Below are 26,192 nucleotides of genomic sequence, written 5' to 3' on the forward strand. Positions count from 1 at the left end.
CCATGCATTGAATTGATCTACCTTTTTGCTGAGAGAACAGAAAATTTGTTCTGAGAAATGCTTCTTGCCAAAAAATGTGCACCAATTCTCCTCTTGAAGATTTTGACTCTTTGGGTTCCCCTCCTCCCATCTTAAATCTAAATTAGAGATCTCTGAGATAAAAATTAGGTCTCTTATTTGTATGTGTGTTGGGGAAAAACTTTTAAATTTTTTTCTTAGATATCACTAAGTAGTTTTAGTTTTTTCACTATTTATGAGGCATTCTGGAAGGGTGGGGAAATAAAAGAAATGTAAAGCTTTCAGTGAAGGGTCTGAAAAAGTCTAGTATAAAAGTATCAAATTGAGATACTGTAGATACAGAAAACTTAGATTATTATTATTATATTAGCACAAAATAACTCCCACTGATTCTCAAGTGGCTTTTTCAGTCACTCTGTGCATTTTTTCAATATTCAGGCTGAATTCTCACAATCTATTTTGCACTGAGCTTCACGGCTACTACAGACACATGTACTGTCTTATGGGACTGAGATGGGGTTTTAGGGTGGAGATCTGGCATTTAGTTATTTTTAGGGCCATTTAGAAGACAATCCTACCCACCTGGAAAGCCTGTGAGATGTGCCAGGTGTTTTCAATCTACACTGAAGTTGTGCTGCTTGCAGGTGCAGCTCATGAGTCATTTAGGTTGGAAAGGGCTGTAAAAAACATCGAGTCCAAGCATTGATCTGGCACTGCCAAGTCCCACTAAACCCTGTCCCTAAAACCCACAGCAGCTTGCAGGACCAAAGCCCATCCCAGCAAAGGGAAGCAGGGACACTCAGCCCCTCTGCCAAGCCAGCACCTGCCCACCAGCCCTCTGCTGAACTTTACAGTTAATAATTTCCCCTCCTGCTTATTTCCTTAATGCCCGGGGGATGTCACTCCACGTTTCAGGACCAGTTCATTAAAATCCTAATTTCAAGCAGTAATTATCTGTGTGCGAGCGCTGCCCGTGGAAGCGGCGCTAGCGCTGACGTGCTCTCAGCTGCAGGAGACTTCCCAGATGCTCCAGTCCTGGAAGCTCTGGGCAGGAGCCACCCTGGTGCTCAGCTGGAGCCTGGCTGGCCAAGATTTCTGGGGGGGAAATGTTTTCAGAATCACAGCTCACCACGACGGCTGTTTTGTGCAGCAGGGAAAGTGCGTGAATGGAAAACTGTTGTATCTGTTAGAAATGAACCTGACTTTACTGAAGTTGTCATGAGGGGGTTTCATGCCTTGTAAAGTTTAAATTAAAAATCAATTATGGAAGAGCCCTTAATCTCCTCTCTGGAGTTGTTTTGTGTTTGGATGTTAACTCTGAGACCCCGATGACCTCTCTCAGTGTGAAATGCGACACAGCAAAGGCTGGTTTTCCTCTCTTCCCACTCATGTGCAATTATTCAATTTTTTACTGCATTATGCAGAGGAGAGTTTTAATAATCGAACCAGATTAAAAGAATGAAAGGATGCTTCTGACGAGTTAGAAACAAAGAGAAGCTGTGCATTTCTAGCAGATTTCAAGCTCTGTATTATTACAAGGCGTAAGAGATGATTAACAAAGAAAAATATTACAGTTATCTACTCCCTTTGAGAGCTTAACTAATGAACCTCTACCAGCTGCTCTTGAAAAATCAGGAACACTATCACTATCAATTTCAAGACAAAGCACAGCTGACAGATGTTTGAAGTGATAAATCAGGCTGCACCAGGATTAAAATAACAAGCCCCAAATGGCCTTTAAAAGACAAAGGTGCTGCAGTGAACTATTTTCAGCCACTTTGGATCCTGTCAAAAGTTAGATCACTGATACAATTATCTTGCAAAACAGTAATGACCAAAGTAATATGTTATGAAAAATCTAACAATAGTGATACTGGAGCCAGGCTTTTGAAAAGAACAGGTCTGATAGTCATTTGTGCTTTTAATGGCAGAACTGAGAATGCCGTGCTTCCCTGAATACTACTTCTGGGAATGAGTGATGAAAAGTGAGCACTGGGCTGAAGCATTAAATGTAACTGAATTGCATTCTTGTACATTTTAATTAATCTTTTTTTTTAAAGCAAGAAGTTAGATTTTAATAGGCAATGAACAGCATTATTTAAATCAAGCATAAGATTTTTGTGTTGCTTCACTGCAGGCTGCATTTTCTAACAACCTGCCGGTGACGTGATGGAGATAAAGATCCCATTCCTGGAGAACAGCCTGTGTGCTTCCAAACTCCACTGCCTTTAATGAGAGACAACTGCAGCCAGGGGAGAGTGAGCAGAAACAAATCCCAAGTTTCTGGACTTTGCCCCAGCTTTCACAGTTAAGTGCATCTCATCAGAGCGTGCACTTCCTTCCTAACCCTCAGCTGGGTTGGAAGGAAATGCTCTGTTTAAAGCATTACAAGGTGTTTTTCTGGCACCACTCTTGGCTCAGGCAGGGTCACCACAGAGCTCAGCATGGAAAGCTCCCAGTGGAAAAGAGCTGCCCTAAGTGCTTTTGGCACTGGCATCTCAGGAAAGCCGTGGTCACCCCAAGTTCCTGGCAGGCTCCTCCTACAGAACCAGTTAACTGGGGCTATCCAGTGACTCTTGAATTCCTCCTGAATCCTCCTGCTGTTTGAAGGAAGTGTGTGGATGTATCCAAGGGTCCATCAGCTGGGCAGGGACCAGGGAGATTGACTTTGACTAATAATACTGTCAGGTTAAAAGCTTTCATCCAGAGAACACTTTTGCTGTTTTCTTCAGGGATGGTGTTTCTTCCTGGAAGCCTTGGTGCCCATGAGCACTGCCATTAATGCACCCTGAGCAGCACAGGCAGACCAAGCTCTGGGAGCTGCTCTGTACATTTGTGGCATCTCCCTAAGAAAAATATTTCTGCTTCAAAGCTTTGTGACAGAAGCACGTGGGAAGTGCAGGTGCAGCTGGATTGGTACTGGCACAGAGGCACAGGGGCACCCACTGCTGCTCAAGCAGTGAGATCAGGGAGTGCAGCAGGGCAAGCCACGGGCACAGGCTGCTTTGGAAATGCAGCCCAGGGATGTCAGGGTCACACACTGGGGAGAAGCTCCCCACTCACACCCTTTCAGTAAGGTGGAGGCCCAGGAAAAGCCTGGTGGTGAGCACCACGCCAGGACTGCACCAAGACCTGTCGCTGGCTGGGCAAGCCCTTGTCACTGCCTTTCCCCAGACAGCACAGGTTAGGGATGAGGGCCAGGCTGAGGGCTGTCCTCCTCCCCACCATGCAGCCAGTGTGGAAGCTGGGCTGTGCTGGAGCTGCCTGTCTCCATGCCTGCTCACAGCTTGTGTCCTCCCTGCTCAATGCGTGGAAGGCCACAGAAGTTTTCTAAATTAAATTAAAATTCTTTTTCCTTTTCAAAGCACTTAGCTTGAGATAGCACACTGGGGCACTTGGAGGTATTTCATTGCTGCCTACACACATGCATGCATGCTGCTTTCCTAAATGAATTACTCTCTTGAAGAAGAGAAAATCATTGACTGAGGCTGCCTGATTATTAAGTTTTAAGGTGAAACAATATTAGCTTTTGCCTGGCATGAGCCAGCCACGCCTGCAGTCATTGTGTTCTTCATAATGGTGTACTAACACTGGCTTCATACTGTGAGGTCCTATTGAAACCCAATTTTAATCTCTTTTAATTTATTCGGGCATTTTTTATGTCCCCAGGAATAGGAAAATCAGAATTCCTTTTCGGGAAAAAACAAAATGACAGGTTTAGGATGTTTTGAAAATGACAAGGTTCAAATTTGAAATCCAGTCACTGTGTAAGTTTTAACAGCGCTTAATTAGAAGTTGGTCAGTCATCTGCCCTGATATAATAAATCCATGACTTGTGTTTAACAAAGGGAGATGAGTTTGACACCTAGATTGCCTGGAAGAATGTCACAACATGTGCCTGGTTTGTTCCCTTGCAGGAATTTACCAAGATAATTAATATCTAAGATCGCTGTAAATGCACTGTAAGAACAGAAAGAGGATCTGAAGACAGAAAGGCTCAGATCAGACGAAAATGTTACATTCTAGCACAACAGGAATTAATACAAATTGCTATCATTTGCATGCAAAAATATAATTTCAAACCTATTTGCTCCACATCTGTATTGAACAAGAAGGGAGCACATTCAACACATCTTTACATCTTCCAGTCTTTCTTTTACTGTGAATTACAGTGCACATAACCCCAAGTGTTAATTTGGTCTCATTTCACTATGCATTTGATGTATTCCAATTGGCATATAAAGAATAACATTTCCAGGTTGTGCAAAAGAACTGTACTAGCAGGGTGCTTGCAGTTGGTGAAACAAGCCCTGACAGCAGATAAATCATCCAGGGGAGCTGGGGATGAGGGGAATGGCACTCTAGCATGTGGCTTTTAAGGCACACATGTCTGAAACATACACCCCAGAAAATGTACAATCCTAGCAACAGGGCAGGGGGAAGTGTTCTCTTCAGAGGCTCACTAGTGGTGTTTTACAGGAAAGGCTGTACAAAAGCATAACCTGAAAAAAATCTTTCCTGTGTTAGCACAAATAATGCAAATATCAGTGGATTAGTGGACCCAGCCAGCTGGATCCCAAAGCCCCAAAGGCCTGAACCTGAGGTCAGTTTAGATAAGCCCTCAGTGAGAAATCTCAGCTCTGTTGAGGCTTGTCTGTCTTCACTTACAGCAGACTTTTTTTCCCCTCCTCAAAGTTCAGATAAGCATAGGATCACAGAATGGTTTGGACTGGAAGGGATCTTAAAGATCATTTTGTTCCAACCCCCAGCCACGGGCAGAAACACCTTCAGCCAGGAAGGTTCCATGGATGCTCCTATCCCCATTCCCCTAACAACCCCTTTGACTTTTCCCTGCTCCAGAACTTGACCATGCAGGGTAACAAAACCAAAGTGTTTCTTAGACACCTCAGTTCCAGATTTCTTTGGGGGTTATTCTTTTTTTTCCGCTGACCCCAGTCTTGAGCTCCCTGGCAAATGATGAATCTGCTTCCAAAACAGACTTTGCTAATTTAAGACTTACTCTGAAAATTACCAATTGGCAGTAGTCAGTTCTCACTACTATTTAAGAAGTTGGATAAACCAGTTCATAAGGACTCAAAATTGCTAATAAGACTTATAGTCACTGCTTAATTCACACACTGACTAAACAGGACAAAGGGAGGTGTTTTTCATTAAATTCTGTGTCTGTGCAAGAAACCTTAGCCCTGGTCATGAGTAGGTTTGGGGATAAGTGTTAACAAGTGCCCTGAGTAATTTCAAACCCCAAACATTTGGGGTTAGGAAGAGCAGGTTTTTAGAACAAGAGATGTGAGATGTGAGCGGATAAAGAGAAGCTACAAGAACTGGTGATGTAAGTGATGCCAGGCTTCAAAAGTCACGCAGTCCTTCTTGTTCCTAATGCATGTTTTCCCACAGATTGTGGAGATCAAAGAAGGAAACAAATCTAAATGTAACTGCCTAGACCAAAGCTGGTAATAAGTGTATGACAGACATAAAAGCAACTCCGCTGTAAATGTTTTAAACTGTCTCCTGTGGATACAAAAGGTGGTTCTACAGGGACAGGAAGTAATTCCCTGTATTAAAATTTAATGTGTTGCCCTATGTGATCAATTACAAAGCTATAAATATGTATGTGCGTGACTGAATCAGTAATAAAAATGTGATTTTATAAGTCTCTGAGTCTCCATGATCAGGCCAATAAACTTGTTACATCAAATTACATTGCAGCTTCTGGTTCCTACAGGAGTGCCAGTTCTTGTGATGAACCATTTCAGGAAGGGCTTGTCTGCCTGTCCTACCTGCCTGTGATGCTGCAGGGGTAAGGATAAATGGAGCACAGCCCTGTGCCACTTCCCTGTGTGCCTGGATCACCCACTGGTACAAACCTAATCCAGACCAGTCACCAGAGTATATGCAAGGTAGTCTGCTAGAGACTTTGGCTCAGAAATTGGTAAATAAATCTGGCTTCCCCGTTCTCCTTAGCTGGGTTTGAGGCTGGGAACCTTTCAGCTCCTGTTTGAGTCACAGCAGCTTCTCCTGTCCACAAGCCATGCATGGAGGAGAGCAGGATGGGTGCACTCAGTAAGAAACAAGGATTGCTATCACCCACCTTCAGGGAACAAGGAGCTTGATTGTGTTACCTCACTGAACAGAGTTAGTATTTCCATATCATGCTCCAGAAAAGAAGGATCTCAGCAGATCTCTGTCCAGCCAGCAAAGTAAAACACCTCATTAGTACAGATTAGTTTTATGTCTTATAAGTTAAGCTCTGGTTCAACTTTGCTCAAAATTCTGCAAAAATCCTGACAGCTGAATACAGATCAAAATGTCCAAAAACTTCTGATGTGCAGTTCATTGCTGTTCAATACATGGGAGGAGATATCTTCTCTGGAGTGCCAACAACATGCTTCACTTGGCTGCTTTTCTCCATCTCTACGGTCACTACATGGGATAAACAGGCTGGAGGGAAAGGAAGGGTCCCAGTGCCCCCAGTTTGCTCCTCTCTCTGGTTTGGGATGCTGCTTCCCTGCCTCACAGCCAGGCTGTGATGCTCTCACCAGTGTGTAGAAATACTAAAAGGTCAGATCAGGTCTGATGTTCTGCATTTAGAGATGTACTAGATTTCCTGTACAGTAAGTCCAAAGTTAATGCACTACACCTGGGTCATATTTTTGTAAAATAGTCCTGCATTTTGCATGACTGTACAAGGAAAATATTCCTTACCAGAAGTCAGACCCATGCATACAGCCACAAGTTCCAGTAGGAGGTAACAGGGAAGCAGGTTTAACTTCTGATAGCTACAGGCTAGGAACATGCAAATAACTGAGAGGTGTGATTGTGGCAAAAGTGAATTGTAGCACCAGCCAGTCCTGAGAGAATATCCTCTGCTGCAGAGAATGGCAAACCCCCTTTGCCTTTGGCTTTAATGATTTATATTATGTGGTAAGTGAATGAGCAAGATACACATGCTGGTTTTATTGCTCCACCCATGTCCTCAACTAAGCATTTCTTCTTTTTTTTTTTATCCTGTGGCTAATATCACAACTAAACTTTGGTATATAGTCTGAGTATTGATAAAAGATCTTCTCAGCTGTTCTGCATAAAATACTTCTTACAGAATGATCCCTTTCCTGATTTCCTTCAGGCATATATTATTTACAGAGGAAAAAACCAGAGGGAATCAAATCACACAACCTACAAAAAGAGTGAAAAGCAGGGCCTTACTTGCTCCCAGCAGTGAAGAAATGTAGTGTTAAGACTTGAAACTCATTTCCAATTTTCTGTGTTCTACCATGGTCTCTAAACAGCGCATTATCTCACACGCCAGATGTGCAGCTGTATCTAGGAACTACAGGGTGCAATAAGTAAGGAATTTCAGCCCTATTTCTTCTTTTATGTTTTAAGTAAAGTACTTATTCTGATTTTAATTTAGGTTTTTTTCTTGTTTTTTGTGTGCTTTGTGGGGTGGGAGAGAAGGGGGGAGTTTGCTGTTCAATTATAGAAATGGAAAAAGGAAATCACGTGGGACACAGAGTATTTTAATGTAACAACACAAGAGAAATCAACATCCACACCTCTAATTTTATTTAAATTGGTGTAAAATTAGAGTATAGAAACAACTTAATAAACACTTAAGTGGAATCTTTCCCACAAGTCAGCAATCTCTTGGCTGCCTCTGGAACTGAAATAAAACGGAGAGATCTGGAAAGTTATTTGAACCACTGCCAAGTGCTATTCTGAAAATACTACTTGGATATTAAGTAATTTGAACACATTACAATAAATGTTACTCTTATGTTACTAGCAGGTTTATTTTTATTGTTATAACAAAAATAACCATAACGATAATGATGATAATAATTATAGCACTTTTCTGTCTCAGGTGGGAGGTAGTGACCTCATGAAGGAGTCCAATGGTGTTGCAAATGCCTGTTTTTCATGAATGAGTAGCCATCCTGGAAACAGAGGACATAAAACTTTGCACCAGGATGAATCTAAAACCTGGATCCAGCATGCTAATTTTCTGGGATGTTAATAGCATTTGGGAGCTGGAAGGTGGAATATCAGCTCAAGAAAACAGAGAGGTCGCAGAGGGAGAAAATGAGTTTTAGTCTTCAAGGGACATTTTTGCCTTGCTGTTTTTCCAGGAAGGCTCCTGAGCCTGCCAGGAGTCAAGGAGCACTCCTTGGGTTCCAAGGAAGGTTTCTGTGGGTTTTCCCAACACCTGAACACCAGCGTGGTGCTGTTGCTCCCTGGCTGTGAGCATGGTTTCCGTGGAAGCTGACAAGGGTTGGTTCCTCACAGGATCAAACGGCCGAGCGTGATGCGCAGTGCTCGCAGTCATCCACAAACAAATGAGCTAATTAAATTATTTTTTTGTGTGTACTCTGCTATACTGCATAGTCCAATTAAGTTGCTAAGCCAATCATCTTGAAATAAATCAACCACATTGTTACATAATTCTTTTTAACAAACAGAGACATCATTATATGAACTAGGTTCTAAGGGTGCCAGATGCTCCTAAACAGGGAGTCTAATTTATTTTGTTGATTTTAAGAAGCAACCCATTCATGTGTGATAGCTTTTGTCATCCAAAATGCTAATTCTTGTCTGAGTTTAAAGTAGGTTTCTGTCTTTCTCATCCATAAATGAGAGCAGAGAAGAGCTAAATCTGGACCCTCTTTAATTCCTCATCACACAATCACATAAAAATCTTGTCCCAAAACACTGAATAAATGTCCTTCTAAACACAGCTAATAGGATTGCAATAGGAAAGAGGCCAAAACCACTTCTCAAAATTATTGTACTCAATATGAAGAAAAAACATCTGATCTCTGAAAACAAAGGTTTTGCTGAAGAAAGAGCACTTGCTGAAAGGTCAGCATCGTGTAATGAGAAAAATGGGATGGACTGGGTTCCTGGGCAGCCCATGGTGCTGCCCAGTAATTATGTTCAACCTTAGAGCAGAGCAGCCTGGCAGAGGGCTCAGAGGCTGTGGCAGACTGGGAAGCCTCGTTCCCTCTGTAAAAAAGAGGAGAAAAGATCATGTGCTTTCGATTTGATTAACGTTTCAAGGATACTGTTAAGGGAGATGGGCAGCAGAGATGTTCCCTTCCAACACTGCCAGTGACACAGGCCCCTCCAGAGGAGAGCAGAATGCACACATCTAACCCTGCAATCAGGCAAGTCTCTTTTTATCTTTTTGCCCTTGGTTAATGCTTCTTTTTCTCCCAGAGAGAAGATCATAGGAAACAAAAAAGCTGTGTTGGTTGTTTTTCTCTGATGCATTCATTGGAGGGTTGAGTGACTCTTGCAGAAGCCAAGGTGCGTAGAGCAGCTTTGGTTGGCAGCCCTCTCCTAACCCATCTCCCAGGGTTTCCTGAAGAAATCACTCTGGACCATTAGTAACCAGCAGCCTCAGAGATGCACAACAGCACCGAGGAGAAAGAAATGGGCATTACTGAATATTTTCTGTGCACCTGTGCTTACCATTCTGACTTGTTCCTGTTTGTTGTGGACCACAACAAAACAGCCTTGCTTTGTATTTTCACTTGGCCAGTGATGATTGAAAGTGATTTCTCTGGATAAAAGCTGAAGAAAAAAACCCTGTGGTTTCCATTTGGACATTAGAAGGTTGATGTGTTTTGCTGTCACATTCTATTTTTAAATGCATGACACTGCACAGGTGTTCAGACTCCAAATCCTTAGCGAAATCTGTCATCTCTCTGCAGCTTGTCACTACATCAGCTCACAGACTGAGGGGAGAATGAAGTTCCTGTATGGCAGAAAACTGCAAGTGCTCAACTGTGGTTAATGATAATTTCTTTCTATAGCTGAAAAATATCCCTACATTGGATAAATTTTTCAGGTGTTATAACTGCTTTGAGGTTCATTTGCCTATCTAGAATTTCTCAAATTATTTTTCTACAAGCCCTCAATGTGTAGGATACAAACTAACATTAAAAATGTGAATCATTTTTGCAGGAGCAAAAGTTGTTAGTCTGAGTCACAGACCAGGCTGGAGCTTTACCTCTGTGCTTGCTCTCCATAAAACTGACTGAATTCAGAAGGATGAGAGTTACAAGGAATAAGGAATTACACATCTTCCCATGCCTGCCTTAAGCATGTGTTATTTCTGTATCTGTAGGCATTGCTAAAATGTAACACAGCAAAGAATTTAATATTCACCATTTTAAGAAAACCATTATTGTTTTTTCAATCAAAAAAAATATGGGGCTAATCCACACTAATGGTGTTCTCCAAAAATTTGTTGAATCTCATGCTAACATAGAACAGTGTCCCGAGTTAATACTGTAGAGAAAGGTGGGGAATGAAGCAGCTCTTACAGGACTGCTCCAGTCACCAAGCAAGTGCCCATTTCTGCCCCACCCTGCCATCCTTGTCCTCAAGGAACACTTCCTTCTGCCTCTGTGGGGCAATTCTCTGTTGATATTGGAAGACCAAACTCAAGACCTTCTCCCTAAGTAAAGCTTAGATCTCCTGAAGAGATCTGAAATGAACCCTCTGTGTCCTTCTAGCTATATTTGAGACAAAATTGTCTCAATGAATGAAAACTATTCCTTTGCAGATGATTATTTAAATTTTGGCTTGATGATCATTTAGCATCTATCACTAGACAAAACCAACAGTGGTGCCTGTCTCAGTGATATCATATTGAACTCCAAGGAATCCATTTGGCTCTTGCACAACTAGTTCAAGTCCTCTGAAGTTTTTATTCTATTCCCTACACAATCCCTAGTATCAGTCTGAGAGAGCAAGGAATTGGGGTCCCCTGAGAAATCTGAACCCAAACATAGCCCAGAGGGTGGGTGTCATTCAAGTGTGCTGAAAGAGCCAGCTGATGTTATTGTGAGGCTTTTCACTACCAGATTTGAAAGGTTTTGGAGACTGGGAGAGGGCCCTGATAACCAGGAAAGACCCCAAATACAGCAACTGTTTTCAAAAAGGCTAAAAACAGTCTGGGAGATGACCAGCTGCTCAGACTCTCTTCAGCCCCCTGGGAAATCATGGAGCACATCCTTTCTAAAGTCTGACGTGCTAAGGAAGGGCAAGATGATGGCCGGGAATAGGCAGAGTAGATTTACCATGGATTTACTACATTTACCATGATTGACTAAATTGGTTGCCAAATATTTATCAAAAAACCAGATCTGTGGATGAGGAGAGAGCAGAACAATGTCCATTACTTTGTCCAGGTTTTTGACACAGCCTCCCAAGCACTTCTGCCTCCAAGCTGGGATGTTGCTGCCTTGATGAGGGGACAACTGAGTGAAAAGCACTGGATGAGGCTCAGAAGGCAGTGGGTAATGAGGCACAGTCTGAGCAGACATCAGGAGCAAGGGGGGTCTGGTTCTTCTGTAAGACTGCAGCCTGAATTCACAGATGGACTTGGAATCACTCTGCCCATAATCACCATCACTACTGAAGAGATTTGACGTAGTTACGGAAATCACAGTATAACAGAATAACTCCCCCTGGAAACTAATCTTCCCAAAGATGATTTAAACAATCTTGTTCTTTCAGATTTCATTAAAAAGTTATTTTCAAAGTGTACTGTTGACAGTTGTTGATGTTGGACCAAAGGTGATTATATAAAGTTCCAGGCTTTGATTGCCAACATTTAATTGAATTCAGCCATTTTTCCATTTGTTTCTAATGTACACATTCCCTGAAACAAGTTGTATTTGTGTTGTAAAACTTGAAGGACAGAATTCACCTGCTAACTGCCCAGGATGCTGTCTTACACACACACACAGAGTATGTCACAGGATGAGCTGTTCTTCCTTGCTAGGCAATACATCCAGGACTGTTTCCTATTTGAGCTGTCAGGAAGACAGTGCATTTCTTGAATGCTCAAAAGCATTTTGAATAAAACAGATTTTTTTTTTTTTTGCCTGGTGGGTTTCAAAATATCACAGAGCAGACATACACTTAAGCACCCTGTGAAAGAAGAATTTAATCTCAAATGTTAATTTATGAGATTTGTATTTATATTTAAGGAGATTATATAAGTGATTTTAACCCTGTGATCTCCTGGTTTAATCTTTCATCCTGCACTTGGATGCAGCACCTGCAGACCCCACTGCTTTCAGGATTCTGACACACCACAGAGAGGGCTCAACCAGTTGGCCCCAGAATTGAGACCACATCATGAAATTAGCAACCAGAGCAGAAAGAGACAATTATGGGCTTTTATGAGTTACATCAATCACTTGGATTTATTCATTTTATCTTACAGAAGATTAATAGATATATAGAACATTAATATACTTTTACAGCAGTGTAATTTATAAAGGGCAAAAAACTTTTAGGAAAAGCTGTGATGCAATCTGCTATTAATATTTTGCTGAGGGGGAATGAGACTGTTAAACTATTCACCTTGCAAACACTACTTAAAATTGACAGAATACAGCCCAGGAAGGTTATTCTGTATCTTATCCTCCAGGGTCAATAATTCTACACTTGGAGCCTTCTCTGAACTGATTTGTCTATATTTCAGATAGGAACACACTTTGATGTTCCTAACCAAATTGATGCATTTCCCCCACACATTTATTGTTCTTATTTCTAACTGCTGAAAGAAAAACTAGCACCTTCTCTAGCTCTTAATGGAAAGCTTATCTATTAAAGATGATGACTTGTATGAGAAAAGGTGGTGGTTCCAGGCAAAAGGACTATTTTACAGACTATTCTAAATGTATTTCTTTCAGTAATAGGAAATCTGAAGCAATATCAGGTTTATATCAACAGAACATGTGATTCTTTAACAGCCTCTTTCAACAGAAGCTTTTCTTACACACTGCCAGCTACAAGGGTTGTCACTGCTTGCAAAGAAATGTGTCCCTTGGGAATGGCTGGGATATTTCTTTGATAGGAAATTAAGGACTGAGCAAAACACTTAGGTGTACAATCTGTTTATCTGTATTTCCTGCTGGTATTTTTCTTTTCAGACACTATCAATTCTACCCAGAGCACTGACACCCCTGAAGAGCTTGCAATGGAAAAACTTCATTGGAGAGACTATGAATGTTTCTGGTAGATACAAGAATGTTCTCACTGAGCTCTGGGCTGACCAAAACCTCCCAGCTGTATTCATCCTCCTTTTTGTGGCTGTGCCTGTGAGCTCATGCATGGTGCTAACACAGTCACGTAGTTCACATCTTCAGAATATCCACAGAGCACACACAGTGTCCCACCTTCATGGGCTGGCTGCAGATGGCCAGGGAAAACCCAACCTGTCTACATCACATGCCCATTAAAAAAAAAAAAGGGAGTAGAAGCATCACAATTTGAAGTAGAAAAAAATATTCCAATATAATTATTCAGAATATAATGTCTTCGTCCTGAATCTAGCCCATTTTCTAAATCTGAGAAATTACCATATTTTCCAAGACTCCTCTCTGTCAGGGTTAAAAGATACTGTCTAAGCAAATTGGGTCAGCACATATCTTTCTAGTTAGATGTTCCGTGAAAACCAACAGGAGAGAGACAAGGAAAAAAAAAAAGTAAATTATTCCAAACACCCAGAATCAGAAGATCAATAAAGAGGTAAAACTTGCTATGACTCACAGTGCTAATGTTGCAGATCTTTGAGGAAAAGGTGCCCAGGAACAGGCAAATAATGCAGTCTGAACAAAGTGTCTCAAGAGTGATAGAAAACAAGATAGCTAAGCACAAAGGGAAGGAATTAAGAAAACTTTGTGCATAGTATTAGGAAAAACTAAACAATATGATAGCATCAGCTAGGGATCATCATGGGACCTTCTAAAAAAACACTAAGGAAGAATAATAGGAAGTGTTTAGCATCAGCAATCCTACATCACAGGAAGGCATTGGGTAGTTTTCCAGGTATCCATCCATCTGACAAGGAGAATGACAAAAGCATGGAGAGTTTGACAGAGAGCAAATGCAGTTCCTCCTCAGTTTCATAACTAGTGCCTAAATCTATAATCTCTAAAATCACACAGTAAGACACATGACCCAAGTGGTCCTTACATTTCAAGGCCGCAAATTCCCCTTAGTTTGTTTAAGAGCACACCTCACCAAGCACCCAAGCTGCTAATCCCTGGATGGGCTCTGCCAGGATACAACCCAGGCACTCCTTCCTTGATTTCTGTTGAAGGATCCAATCCAGGATGTGGTTTTCACACACCTTTGACTTAGGTTGCAAAAACAGGAAAAAAATGCTTGCAGTGATGCTCCTACCATGTTTTATCTTCTAGTGTCTCTTTGCAGGAGCAAGAACATCCCCAGGTAGGTGCAGGAAAAGCCACTTTCCTGCTCCCACTGAATTTGTACCTATTCAACCTCCCACCAAAATAAATGAACATATTTGTACCTATTGTGTCTCTTCAAGGTAGATCCAAGCAGGTTTCAGTCTTGTTGAGGGCAGCGACTGAGCACCCTGCTGTAGAATACTGTCTCCCTTGATAAATTTGATGCTGTCTTGAGAGATGCAGGCTCATTTTCCCTTCTGCCATCCTAACCACGGGATAAGCACTGACTTATTTGTACAGAGAGAATGGAGATACCACCTGTTTGCTCATCAGTCATTAAAAGCTGTTCTACCTTAAGCCAACCTTTAAAAAGTGTGCTAGTGCAAGTGGAAGCAGGCAACCCTGCAATCCCTGTTCTGGACCTTTCCTTCTGGCTGAATCTCATTCTCAAGTACCATACACAATCTGCAGGTGTTGAATTCAAAGTCATGATATTGATAACCTCTGCATTATCTTTTAATGACTGAATTTTCCAGAAGTGTGTGTAGAAAACTCCTGACCACATTTAGTCAGGATGTTATTCTCAAACTGAAGAAAGAAGGAAAATAACCCAAACAAACCAACTGAATTTATGTAGGTTTTCCTGCCCCACTGAAATGGATCACTAGTCCTTTTCCAGGTGAGCATTTTGAGGAGGGGCCAGAACCAAACAAATTATACAACAGCACGTGTTTCTATTAAAGGCAACATTAAAAGCTCTTTTGCAGCCTCTATATGTCTGTCCAAACACCAAAATGTGGCTACCCCAGGAAACCCTGGTGAACTTCTGATTGCCATACAGGTGTGCTTTGGCTTTCAAACTGGTTTCTGTTTCAAATACTATTATAGCCCATTTCCTAAGAAAACCAAGCTTCTTCTAATACTCTTGCCCATCACTGGAAGAACTGTTCAATCATTCTGTGCACTTTAGTTGGATCAGAGCTGGTGATCTCAAGGATAATTAAATTTCTGTTAGATAATTGTAGTGGATGAGACAGGAATGGGGACATAGGGCACATGTTCAGCAGGCTTTATTAATAACTGATTACAGACTGAGTTTATCTTAATACTCCCTGAAAACATGGAAGGATTTCACTGGTGTGGGACAAGTCAGTCAGTGACTACTGAGTTGTGTTTTCAGGACTACAGTTTCAACATCTAAACAGAATAAAGTTCCATCTCCCTCACAGTTACTGCTGTTATTGAAAAAAATTAAAAATAAATCTAATAGTTACTCTGGATGGACAAGATAATCCAATCCATTAGAACACAAGAAAAATACAATAGCCATTATATTTATTTGTCCCCATATTAATCTTACTATTCCACCAAAAGTATAACTGTGCTGTTCATTGAAAGAATATTGCAAACTCACCAGAAGGCAAATTTCTGCAGAATGGTGTCCTTAGCCAGCAAAAATACAAATTTTGCTATTTTAAATTCATTTTTTCCTCCATTGTTCAACATCAAGTATTAAAAACAGCAACACTGAACCCCCAGTCTAAGCAAGCAGAGTAAGAGATCTCATCCAATACTCACAAAAAGGTTTTGTTGAATAAAATATGGAGTTTAAATTCCCTGGTTACTGCAGTGTTAGGCTGCCCATTGCTGATAACACATAGGTCACACATGTCTGAATAAAAGGATTATGGGGTGAGCACCATAAAATGGATCTGAGTATGAGGTATGTCACGTTTCTTCATCCTTACATTTAGAGGCATTTTATTTAATTTAAATCAAATAGGTCCCAACTCGACAATGCATTTATTCCCCTGTCAGGCACTCAACACATTGGTATTATTTTAAGCTAGCTTAGCTTGGTGCCAGAAACTGGATACTGAATTCTAGTCAGAAGAAAAATAAGAAAAGACTTGAAGAGTGAGATGGATGAGAATGGCTTTCCCACTCTTAAAGAACTTTAAGGAAAGGCATTAACTGTGATTTCACCAAAACTGATGTAAAAAAAAAAACTGGGACTATGGGTTCTAGGGAGAAGGAGAGAAAGAGCAGAGAAACTAATAACCTTCTGTGCCCCAGTAAAGTAATGTGGTAGAAATGCAATTTGTTGCATCTCTTGGTCTGGATCTAAGTTTTACACAGCACAGCTCACTGCCACAATAGGACCTTCACAGGCAGAGGGTGTCCCTACACAGAGGTGAAAAATACGCTTTTTAGAAACAGATGCTTTTTAGGGCAGAGTCTACAACATCTACAGCTCTACAAAACTTGCTCCTTAAAAACCAATCCTCACATCGTAATCCAATCAGGTGCTTTAAAAGTGGATATCCACTCAGACTTGGAATCGTGACAAATGAGTTAAAAAATGGACAATTTGAAATGGAAACACTCTGGAAATACACTATACAATGAAGGACCCAAAGCTGATAAACCTTTGGACTGATTTGCTACCAGACAGCTTGGACAGAAGCCACCAGCGAGGAGTGAACAGATGACCATTAATAGATTCTGGAAATGCAGCTCTCACAATTTCTTTCCTGCAAAAATAATAAAATAAATGCTTCTAAAAATATGTTTTAAATATTTAAATAAAATATTTGAAGCTGACTAGTAGAAAGGAAGGCAGGCTTTCTACCTGCTCTTGGGCTGCTGTACTTTGGATGGAGGGGCATCTCCAGGAGGAAGAAGAAAGCAAGGAAACTGCTGGTTCTCCCAGAGGAACTGAGCATCCTCTGCCTGGAAAAAAACTTCAGGAAGATGGAGCACAGAGGGAGACAGAAACAGAGGGAGCAAGCAGGCAGCTCCCAGCAGAATGCAGCTTAGAAAAGCTCCCTGGAGGGCCAGAAACTTCTTGACAGCAGTGAGCAGACCCAAGCCAGGGGAAGGCAAGGAAGACTGATGGATTTGTCATTCAGCAATAGAAGACAGTGCAGCTTGACTCAGAATTAACTCAAAAATGGATGTTTCCAGCACTGGAAGATTAATTCAATGTCTGGAAATCGACACAGCAGCTCAGCAGCAGGCAGCAGAGGCTGGCACACAACAGCAGCTGCAGCACAGGATTTGTCCCAGCCCCACAAGGAATTTAGCATCGGTATTTTCCTTGCCTCGAATGGTGACAGAACTGAAAGTAGTCAATGGGCAAAATTGAATCAGTTTCAAAAAACACTGAGGTGTTTCAATCACCTCATTTAGAGTAGCCCAGGCTAACACACCCGATAAGACAGTGGTGCCACAGCAACATTATCTACTGCCAATCTTTCCAGAAAGCTGATTAGCATTTTGTTAGTTTAATGAGTGGAAAACAACACAGGCTTTAGCCCTCTCCCTGGCACTCCTTTTGCTTGAGAAATTGAAGGACTGGGCTTCACTCCTGCCTTGATCCAAACTACATCACTCCAAAAATGCCCCTGTTGTCAGCCAGTTCAGATCGGATTCAGCAGCTCTTTCCCTGTGTGGGGAGATGGGCCATGGAAGGACAGAGTCAGCTACACAAAATATTCTTCTGCTCTACTGGGTGAAGACAAGGAATTTGCCTCTAGGCTCTGTTTTATTCCTTAAGTTTCCCAAAATAACGATGACACACATGTAACACACCTTGACTATAAAGCGCCATGAACTCCAGTTACAGTGCACTATAAAACTCCTGTCATGTGCATACAGTTTCAGAAGTTTTCTTCCAGCAATCACCCAACCGCCTGGAGTAAGGAGAAAATTCAACTTGGGAACACCTTCCCTGGGTTTAGGCTCCCAATGGCAAAGAAACACACTCACTGTTAACAGCTCCAGCCAAAGGATTGAGACCAAACTACTGCCAATGAGACCCTTACATTCCCACTGGGAACAGGAATTCCAACTTTCCAAACACATGTTAGCAGCAACAGAATCAATGAGCAGGTGCTTGCAAGGAAAAGAGAGACAGGCAGCATTAAATGACAAAAAACTTCAAGGTCTGATATTTCACCCACCTGGGTTTGATGCTCAAGTAGAACTCTGTTACTGTGGGAATATTCCTCGTTACTGTCAGTCTGTCTGTCCTTCTCTGCCTGCAGTAACTTCTCAGGCTGATTTCCACCTGCCCACAGGGCTGTTTTACATCCATCATCTTCCTCTCTCTCTCTCATATTCATCTCTTATTCCCTCAGCAAAGTCCCAGGGCTTTTTTCTTCCTCCAGGTCAGCCTCAAGCACAGCCAGGTCCTTCTCCATTAAAACCCCTTAAATCTACTTAACAGCAGAACAAATACAGGAGCACTTCTATGCACAGTGTTTTATTTTCCCAGATAATGGGTAAAGAAAGATGAAATTAAGGTAGTGTTTATACTGATGATTGATGATATTAGAAATACCTAGTCATCCCCTAAAACAAGTACTATAATGTCAAGAAATTCACAACTGATTGTAAACATAAACCAAACATGCTGGATCTGGAGAAGCAGAATGAGAGCTTTTGGAGTAGCCTCAAATCTGTACTGTAATGATACAATAACCATAATTGGTCCCAATGCACATAAAGCCCGATTTTAGAGACATTAGATTCTTCACTTTATTTTTTTATTTCTCCCTATTCTTTCATTTTCACTTCCCAGCTAATAATAGCTTCTATTACTACCAGTCATTTGGAACAAAGAGAAAACCTATCTCAAGAACTACAGCTCTTACAGCTCTTTAAATCTACCTTAAATTATAGTCAATCGTTCCAATTCTATATTTACAGTAAGCACTGCCATTCCAGGGAGAGCAGAGCATCACACCAGCACTGAAATCCCTGCTGCAAAGACAAAACGACTCAGTCTTTACAGCTGACCCAACTTCACAGCCCTTCATTTCCTCCCCATTCCTAATTTGTTTCCTTGAATCTCTTCGTTAAGTGCGACAGAGCTTAGAGCCGACACAGAACACCAGCCCACAAGGAGATTCCCTACAGGAAAGGAATTAGCAATGTTCCCAAGTCCTGACCTGCAGACCGGACTTACTTCACAGTAGTGATGCTCTGCTGGAAGCAAAAATTGCCAGCAGGTCACCCCTTATTATCACTCTGATTGATCCTTTAAGCACCTAAACACCCTACACAAACTATAGCCACAAACCCAGTGGGAAGGTGAAGGAATGGAAACATAATGGGAAGGAGGAATGGGGTTGGAAAAATAAACATAAACGTATTTAAGATTCGAAGTGAAAGGCCAAAGCTGCCTCAGAATAGGGTGTTTTTGGAAGTCAGGTTCAGGATGAATTTGTAACAGCCACGTGAATGGGAACTTCCACCTTCCTGTTTTCCAATTCTGCTAGATGTGATCTAGCAAAGATTTTACAGCTGGTGTTTGTGTTTTGTAATGGGTATAGTGAAGCAATGTGTTAAAGTGGGCAAAAATCAGGACACGAAAACAGATTAGCAGAGCAAATGGACTGTCCTGCGTAGCACAAACCCGAAAAAAAACCCTTTCTTTCTCATCGCTGTCTCCGGTTTTGACACATTGACAAGTAGGCGTGAAAGATCCAAAGCCACAGGCTTTCCCGAGCACAGGAACAGCTCATTCTGTTTCTGAGCAAGAGGCAATCCCCACCTATGGAATCACAGCTTTTGTCTTAAAACCATTCAGCGCAGAGTAGCACTGACCTTTCCTTACTGCAGCTCTTCACCGCAAGTGCCCCAGAATTTCCACATCTTACCCAACACCTGGAGCAAATAAAGGTCAACACCTCGCCCAATGACCACAAGCAACTTGCTGGCACCTCAGTGCAAATTTCCCAAGCAGTTCTTGCTTCTCCTTGTACCGTTTTGTTTGTAAAGTGTTCTTTAAAGGTAAAAATTTTAACAGTATAGGAGGAATTTGGTGTACCTAGGGCAGAGTTGCACCTCTCTGATGCTCTTAATGTGCAGGTCAGTGAGTGGTTTCTGCTGCTCCCTTTCAACTCCTGTTCCTGAGTTCCCTTCTCACAGGAGGAAAACCAGAATGGTGGGAGTGATGAGAGCATCCTATTTTAGCACTGGGGCTCCACCAATCTTTCCATTTCACTTCCCTGTCTGTTACACTTACAGCACGACTCTGACATCTCTCCAAGTGCTTTACAATGGCAGAAAAATTCTTTATGTGTTACAAATGGAAAGTTTGAAACATGGATTTTGCCTAGGGAAGCCTGGGGTATCTTGTGGCCTATTGGACATCAGTCAAAGAAGTCTTGCTGTACAAATTTTAAACAGGATCTGTAATCTTTCTGTGCCCCAGTCAACCTGCAAATGAACTGAGAAGGATCACGGAACCAGCTTCATGGAACCTAGGACAAAAGATGTGATGTGAGGACAGGTTGAGTTGTGAACCTCCTATGCAAACTAAACCTGGCCCCATCCACCTTAAGACACAACTCCTTATTCAGGGTAATAAATTCTCAATCTGCTGAAACCAGCGTTTGTTGGTCTGTCTCCAGCTCCAAATTACCTGCAATTCTTGAGTTACCTACATTACTTTATTACGCAAGGCTTATAATGCCTACAGCACCGAAAAAAAAATTACCAAAGGAAGCCAAATGAAAGGTTGGGTCCAATACATTTTATAACAAAGTTCTCCCTGAAATTAAGGGGGGATGGAATTTCATCTGTGCACTTCCAGATGACCAGAGGGAAGCATTTACCTTTCTGAAATGGTGCTGAGAGTCTTGCATGGTGCCTATTTCTGATTCTCACTGCAAGGGCATGCTACCTGGACCACATTTGCAAGGCTATGGAGACAAAATTAAAGTAGCCAGAAGGAACAGATCTCTGTGTTTCTACACCTCACAGGATATGCATATTTTAAATGGAAAGGCAGCTTTAGCTCAGCTTTTAATATATTTCTTCTTATGAAGCAGTACCTTGTGCTATAGCAAATATTCTTTCAGCTCAAGTTACTAAGAACCTTACATTCTGTTAAAAAAAAAAAGAAAAAAAACCTCTGCAAAAATTTTGCTTCATTGTCAAAATCTGCTTTGGTTATAGTTATTTTCAGCCTTTGAAATTGCAAGACAAACAATGTGTCATTGAATTTCACTCATGTCAAATGCTATACTACTAAACTTGGTGGAGAAAAATTTTAAATTAACAACCTTTGTCTTTTTTGTTCCTAATTATTTCTCATCTATATAAACAGTGCTGGGGGAAAAAAATCAGCTGCTTTTAAGGGCTTGTAAAATGATTTCTAATGCAGTAACAACTCTGCCCAATGCTAATGTAAAGAGAGTTTATTGATAGAATAATGAAGCAACTTTGACTATAAGCACTGGAAAATGCTGCTGTGAGCCTTTCCCAATTTCAGACCACAGAGATGCAAGAATAAACCAATAGTTACAGTGCCTGGCTACCCCCAGAACCACAGGTCCTGCCTGGGACTGTGTGTTTCTCTGAAACTACACCTTGCCTAGACAAAGGGATAGTGCCAGCTTTTTTTTTTTTTTTTTTTTTTTTTTTTTTGTTCCAACAAGAATTCTTTAAAATAACAACTCATATTTGCAGGGAAGCAGAAGAAGTCCCCCTCCTCCTTAGAGGTATTTAAAGCTGACTTAACAAAACATTAGCAGGGATTCTATAAACTGCATTATCCTAATGCTTCACACACTTTAATTCTCAACATGCAGAACTCCATTACTTCCAAAGAGATAACTAACAGGGCATTCAGCAATTATGTGACAATTGGAAAAGCTTACTGAAAATTAATAGTAAAGCAAGAGCACCTATTAATGATAACACAACACAGCAATTTTTCATCTTCTTATCAATAACAGCCCAGACATGCACTGACTGTGCATTGCAAATTGTTGTTTTGCTCATATTGTCAACAGAAGGTAAACCTGGCTTTAAAAATTAATGAATTTATACAGGAGCAAGTTAGCACCTTAACCTGACTCAACAGCAGCCTTCCTTACTGCTTAATATATCCAAATATGCAAAATATTTTAGGAAATTTATATGTGCAATTGCTGCATGCATACTGATAACCCGTACAATAATCAAAATAATCTAGAAACACGCTAGAAAAATATATCTATGCTGTCTTAAAAGTATAAAACACGAACTTCTGACTGAGCAACGTCAGATACAGCATACAAAGAATCACCTAACACTGCTTTCAGAAATTCAGTGAGACACTCTGCCATAATCTCCTCAGATTTGTGAAGTTTCACATGGATTTCATCCTAATTTATGCATCTTTAACAAGTAGGTAAGTAGACAGCACACTTTGATATCTGAAAGGAAAGACAGCATTTGAAGTTCAATCTATTAAAATAAAAAGCACTTCTCCCTTCACAGAAAGGCAGTGCCAAAATATTTCCCATTCTAACACCTCTGATTTTATAAAAAATTAAGACTGCCCCAGAGGAAGGGTTTGATAGTAGCATTTCTGGCTTACTGAAATGCTGCTGTATTGCATCACTGAAGCCCAGGATTTTTTTTTCTTGGCTGAAATGCTGAGCTTTCACTGTAGTATTAATATTATCCACACGGATTTTTGATTAAAAAGGAAAGAAAAAAATCAAGAATCAGTAATAACAATGCCTCCCTTCTAAACCTGCTAATCAGATTCCAGGAAGCCACCAGTCCCTCCAAATTCTGCCCAGAGAACAAAGAATAGGCACAGACTTGCATTCAATGCATTACCACCAACATAAAATATTTCATAATTTATAATAAACTGTAACTTTAACCAGACGTTCTGGTAAGAGCATGCCAAAATACACTTACACAACTTTTTAGTAGTAGGCTAGCATTAAAAGGTACCCAAAATGCTTCAAAAATCTCACACATTCTCATTTTGCTTTACTTTATTATTTAAACTAACTTATATGTGGTATAAAACTAATTTACTCAAAAGCCTTGCTGGTTTGTATCTAAAGAACGCAGAAAAAAAGAATCCTCCTGGGTGAGCTGAGTGCCACATCCACCTGAGAACCTGCAGTGGCTATTTATGATTTTTGTTTGATTCAAGGCAGCAACTTTGCTTCATTTAGTCAGCCTTCACTCAACACACTCACAGCAAGCAACTTCCCAACATCACCTATAAAACACTGCACAACAAACCCCATCCCTGATGGTGCAAGTTCCAATTGATCCCTTTGGTAGCTCTTAAAAAAATAAAAATAAAGGAAGAAAAAAAGGATGGTGCAAGTGAGTGAGAGAGGTTGTAGGTTTGAGTTTTTATTTAGTTCCCTTCTGCTCAGCAACTTTGTAATCCATTTGCTGCTCTCCTTTCCCCATCTCTCACCCCTGCGCGTTGTTTAGTTGGAAACTGGGCTGCAAGAATGTGAAGAATGTAAACAGCCTTTTATTGTCCAAAAGGATGGAGTGTGAAAGAAATGTGCGCCTTATCGCAGGGCTGCAGCTCGCTACTTCATTGCTATGATAAAGTGCTGGAGCAAAAAACATTACACGACAAGCACAATCCAAAACCGGATTAGAATTTGACATAAGCTTCCTCAAAAACTAATCAATCACCTCACACTGTAACACTAGACTCCAGTTCTTAAGGAGGGTGTTTAATCCCTTCAGGGTTTATTACACACTCCCTATTGACTACTTCGTGACAAACTTTCGCGTCCAAGGCAAGCTGGGGAAGAGAGGCATAACTTTTGCAGCAGAGCTATTTGTGAGAGTAACACCAAAACTCCCCCCAAAACAGCAAGCGCAGTTAAAATCTTTCCGAAATAAAAGCGAAGATGGCCAAGCTCTTTTGCAAACACTTTTTTTTTTTCTCTTTATGAGCGCCTCACGAGCACGAGCATCAGTCCATTTGCTCCGTACCATCAGCGCCCCACGGACGAGGCGCTGGGCGGGAGAAGTTGAGCTCCTCGCCCGTCTCAGCCGCGCACCTCGCTTCGCCTCCCTCCCTTCCTCCAGCGCTCCGAGTCTCGCACTCTGCAGCTCACCTTGCCGCCACGTCAGTCCCCGCATTCCCCCACCGCATGCAGAGGAATATTCACCACAACGCCGGCGTGTCCCACAGCTTCTGATAAAAATTAAGGAAACGCCTGGGGCGCGCTGCAGCAAGCGCAAACTAACGGGGGAGCTTCCCGAGCGCTACCTGCGCACCCAGCTCTGTCTTGCACGCGAAAAAAAGGCGCTTGTGGCCAGCAGAAAACTTTCCGGGAGCGGGCAGTCTCGGCGATGCTCGGCACACACAAACACCCCCATCCCTCCCATCCCTGCCCGCGGTATTTTCCAGCTCCGCGGCGGCTCCCGGCGCATCCCTGGCCCCCGGGGTCGCGCTGGGCTCGGGCTGCGAGCGTCCCGCATTCCCAAACGGGGCGAACAGAGGCAAACCCGCCTAATTAAAATAAAATAATAAAAAAATTAAAGAAAAAAAAAGAAAAAAAAGATGGAAAAGAAAGAGAAAACCAAGAATATGTTAGGGGCTGCGGGAGGCAGGTTAGGGGAACCGGGCTCCAGAGGAGACCGCGCCCGCCGCGCTCCCGGAGGAAGGCACCGGTGTCCGCCAAGCCCCCCGTGAGAGTCCGGGGGCCGCGGGGATGGACACTTACGAGCTGGAGGACGCCCTGGACCACGACGAGGGGCAGGGGCTGCAGGGGCACCATCCTGGCTGCCGGTCTAGGCGGCGACTCCCCCGGCGCGGGTCTCGCTCATCGCCGCTCCGGGAGGAGGACGGGGGGCAGGACCGAGCGCAGGGACACGCCGCCCGCCGTCCCCGCTCACGGGGCGCTGCCAGGCAGCGGCCAGACCCCGGCACTGCCGCGGCGCTCGGCTCGGCACCGCTCGGCTCCGCGGGCGGCCATGGCGGGCGGGAGGCGGGCTGAGGCGGGCGGGAGGCGGCGGCGCTGCCCGGCTCCCCCCGCGGGGCACGGCGGGGCCCCCTCACAGCCCGCGGCCGGGCCCCGCCGCCCTCCGTGCCGGAGGGACCCGCCCGGGCCGCGGCTGAGGGGAGCGGTGCCGGGGGCGGCGCGTCCCCGCCGGGCGCTGAGCGGACCCCGCTGCCCCGGGCGGGGCGGCCCGGCCCTCACGGCAAGTTTAAAGAGGCGGCGGCCCCTCCTCCGCCCGCGGCCGCCCTGCCGAGCCTTGGTGCGCCTCTGGGAGCCGCCCTGGGCCGCCCGGCCCCGCCGCTGTAGGCAAGAGGAGGCAGGTGAACAGACTCGACGGCCATGCCCTGGCCCCGGCTTTATAGGGCACTCCTGTCACGGCTCCTTCCTTCGGGGGGATCTGCCCCCGGCACACACAGGCGGCTCGGCAGCCACGGGGCTTGTGGGGAAACCCGACGTGTTTGTGCTGTGAGTGGGCACGGTGGGGCAGGCCCGGGGACACTCAGAGTGTCCTGGTGACACCGAACCTGCCCCGGGGACCCCGAACCTGCCCCGGGGTCACTCACAGTGTCCTGGGGACACTGAACCTGCCCCGAGCTCACTCAGAGTGTCCTGGGGACACTGAACCTGCCCCATGGTCACTCACATTACCCCGGGGACACCGAACCTGCCCCAGGGACATGGAACCTGTCCCGGGGACACTGAAGCTGTCCCGGGGCCTGCCCTGGGGACACCACACCCCTGTCACCTGGGGCCGGTGCGCACTCGAGTGGGCACAGGCCCAGGGTCATGTTTAATTTGGCTCCTTGTGCAGGGCCACAGGGTTTGGGTAATGGTGTGCGAGCCTGTGGGGAGCCCCGAGGGCTGCAGGACCCATTTCCAAAGAAGTCACTGGGGTCAGATCCATTTAATAACAGAATTTAATGAATATTCACCAGATCCATTGTTGAGATAGCCGTGAGCAGGCTGAAGTTGTCCCTCTGTTTTTTGTGACACCTGTGAAAGGTGGCAACCTCAAAAGGGGAAATAAAGCTTAGGGCGCAGGAGGCTGGGTGGAACAGTGACCCCAGCCAGGTTTGGCACAAGAACCACACACACAGCTTGGGCTGAAGCAGTGCCACCACAGCAGGTACACCTGTGCCAGGCCTGGCAGTGCCTGTGT

General features: G+C 43.2%; 1 protein-coding gene across 1 annotated transcript in view; it reads right to left on the bottom strand.

The window, feature by feature from the left end:
* NXPH2 (neurexophilin 2) overlaps positions 1–24,982 on the bottom strand; it is a 35,006-nt gene extending 10,024 nt beyond the window's left edge. The window contains exon 1 of the mRNA XM_036387217.1: positions 24,758–24,982. Coding sequence (XP_036243110.1) covers positions 24,758–24,811 — 54 coding nt within the window. The 5' untranslated portion in view covers positions 24,812–24,982. The remainder of the gene's footprint in view (positions 1–24,757) is intronic.
* Between the last annotated feature and the right edge of the window lie 1,210 nt (positions 24,983–26,192).

The sequence above is a fragment of the Molothrus ater genome, chromosome 7, assembly GCF_012460135.2.
Source record: "Molothrus ater isolate BHLD 08-10-18 breed brown headed cowbird chromosome 7, BPBGC_Mater_1.1, whole genome shotgun sequence".
Classification (NCBI taxonomy): domain Eukaryota; kingdom Metazoa; phylum Chordata; class Aves; order Passeriformes; family Icteridae; genus Molothrus; species Molothrus ater.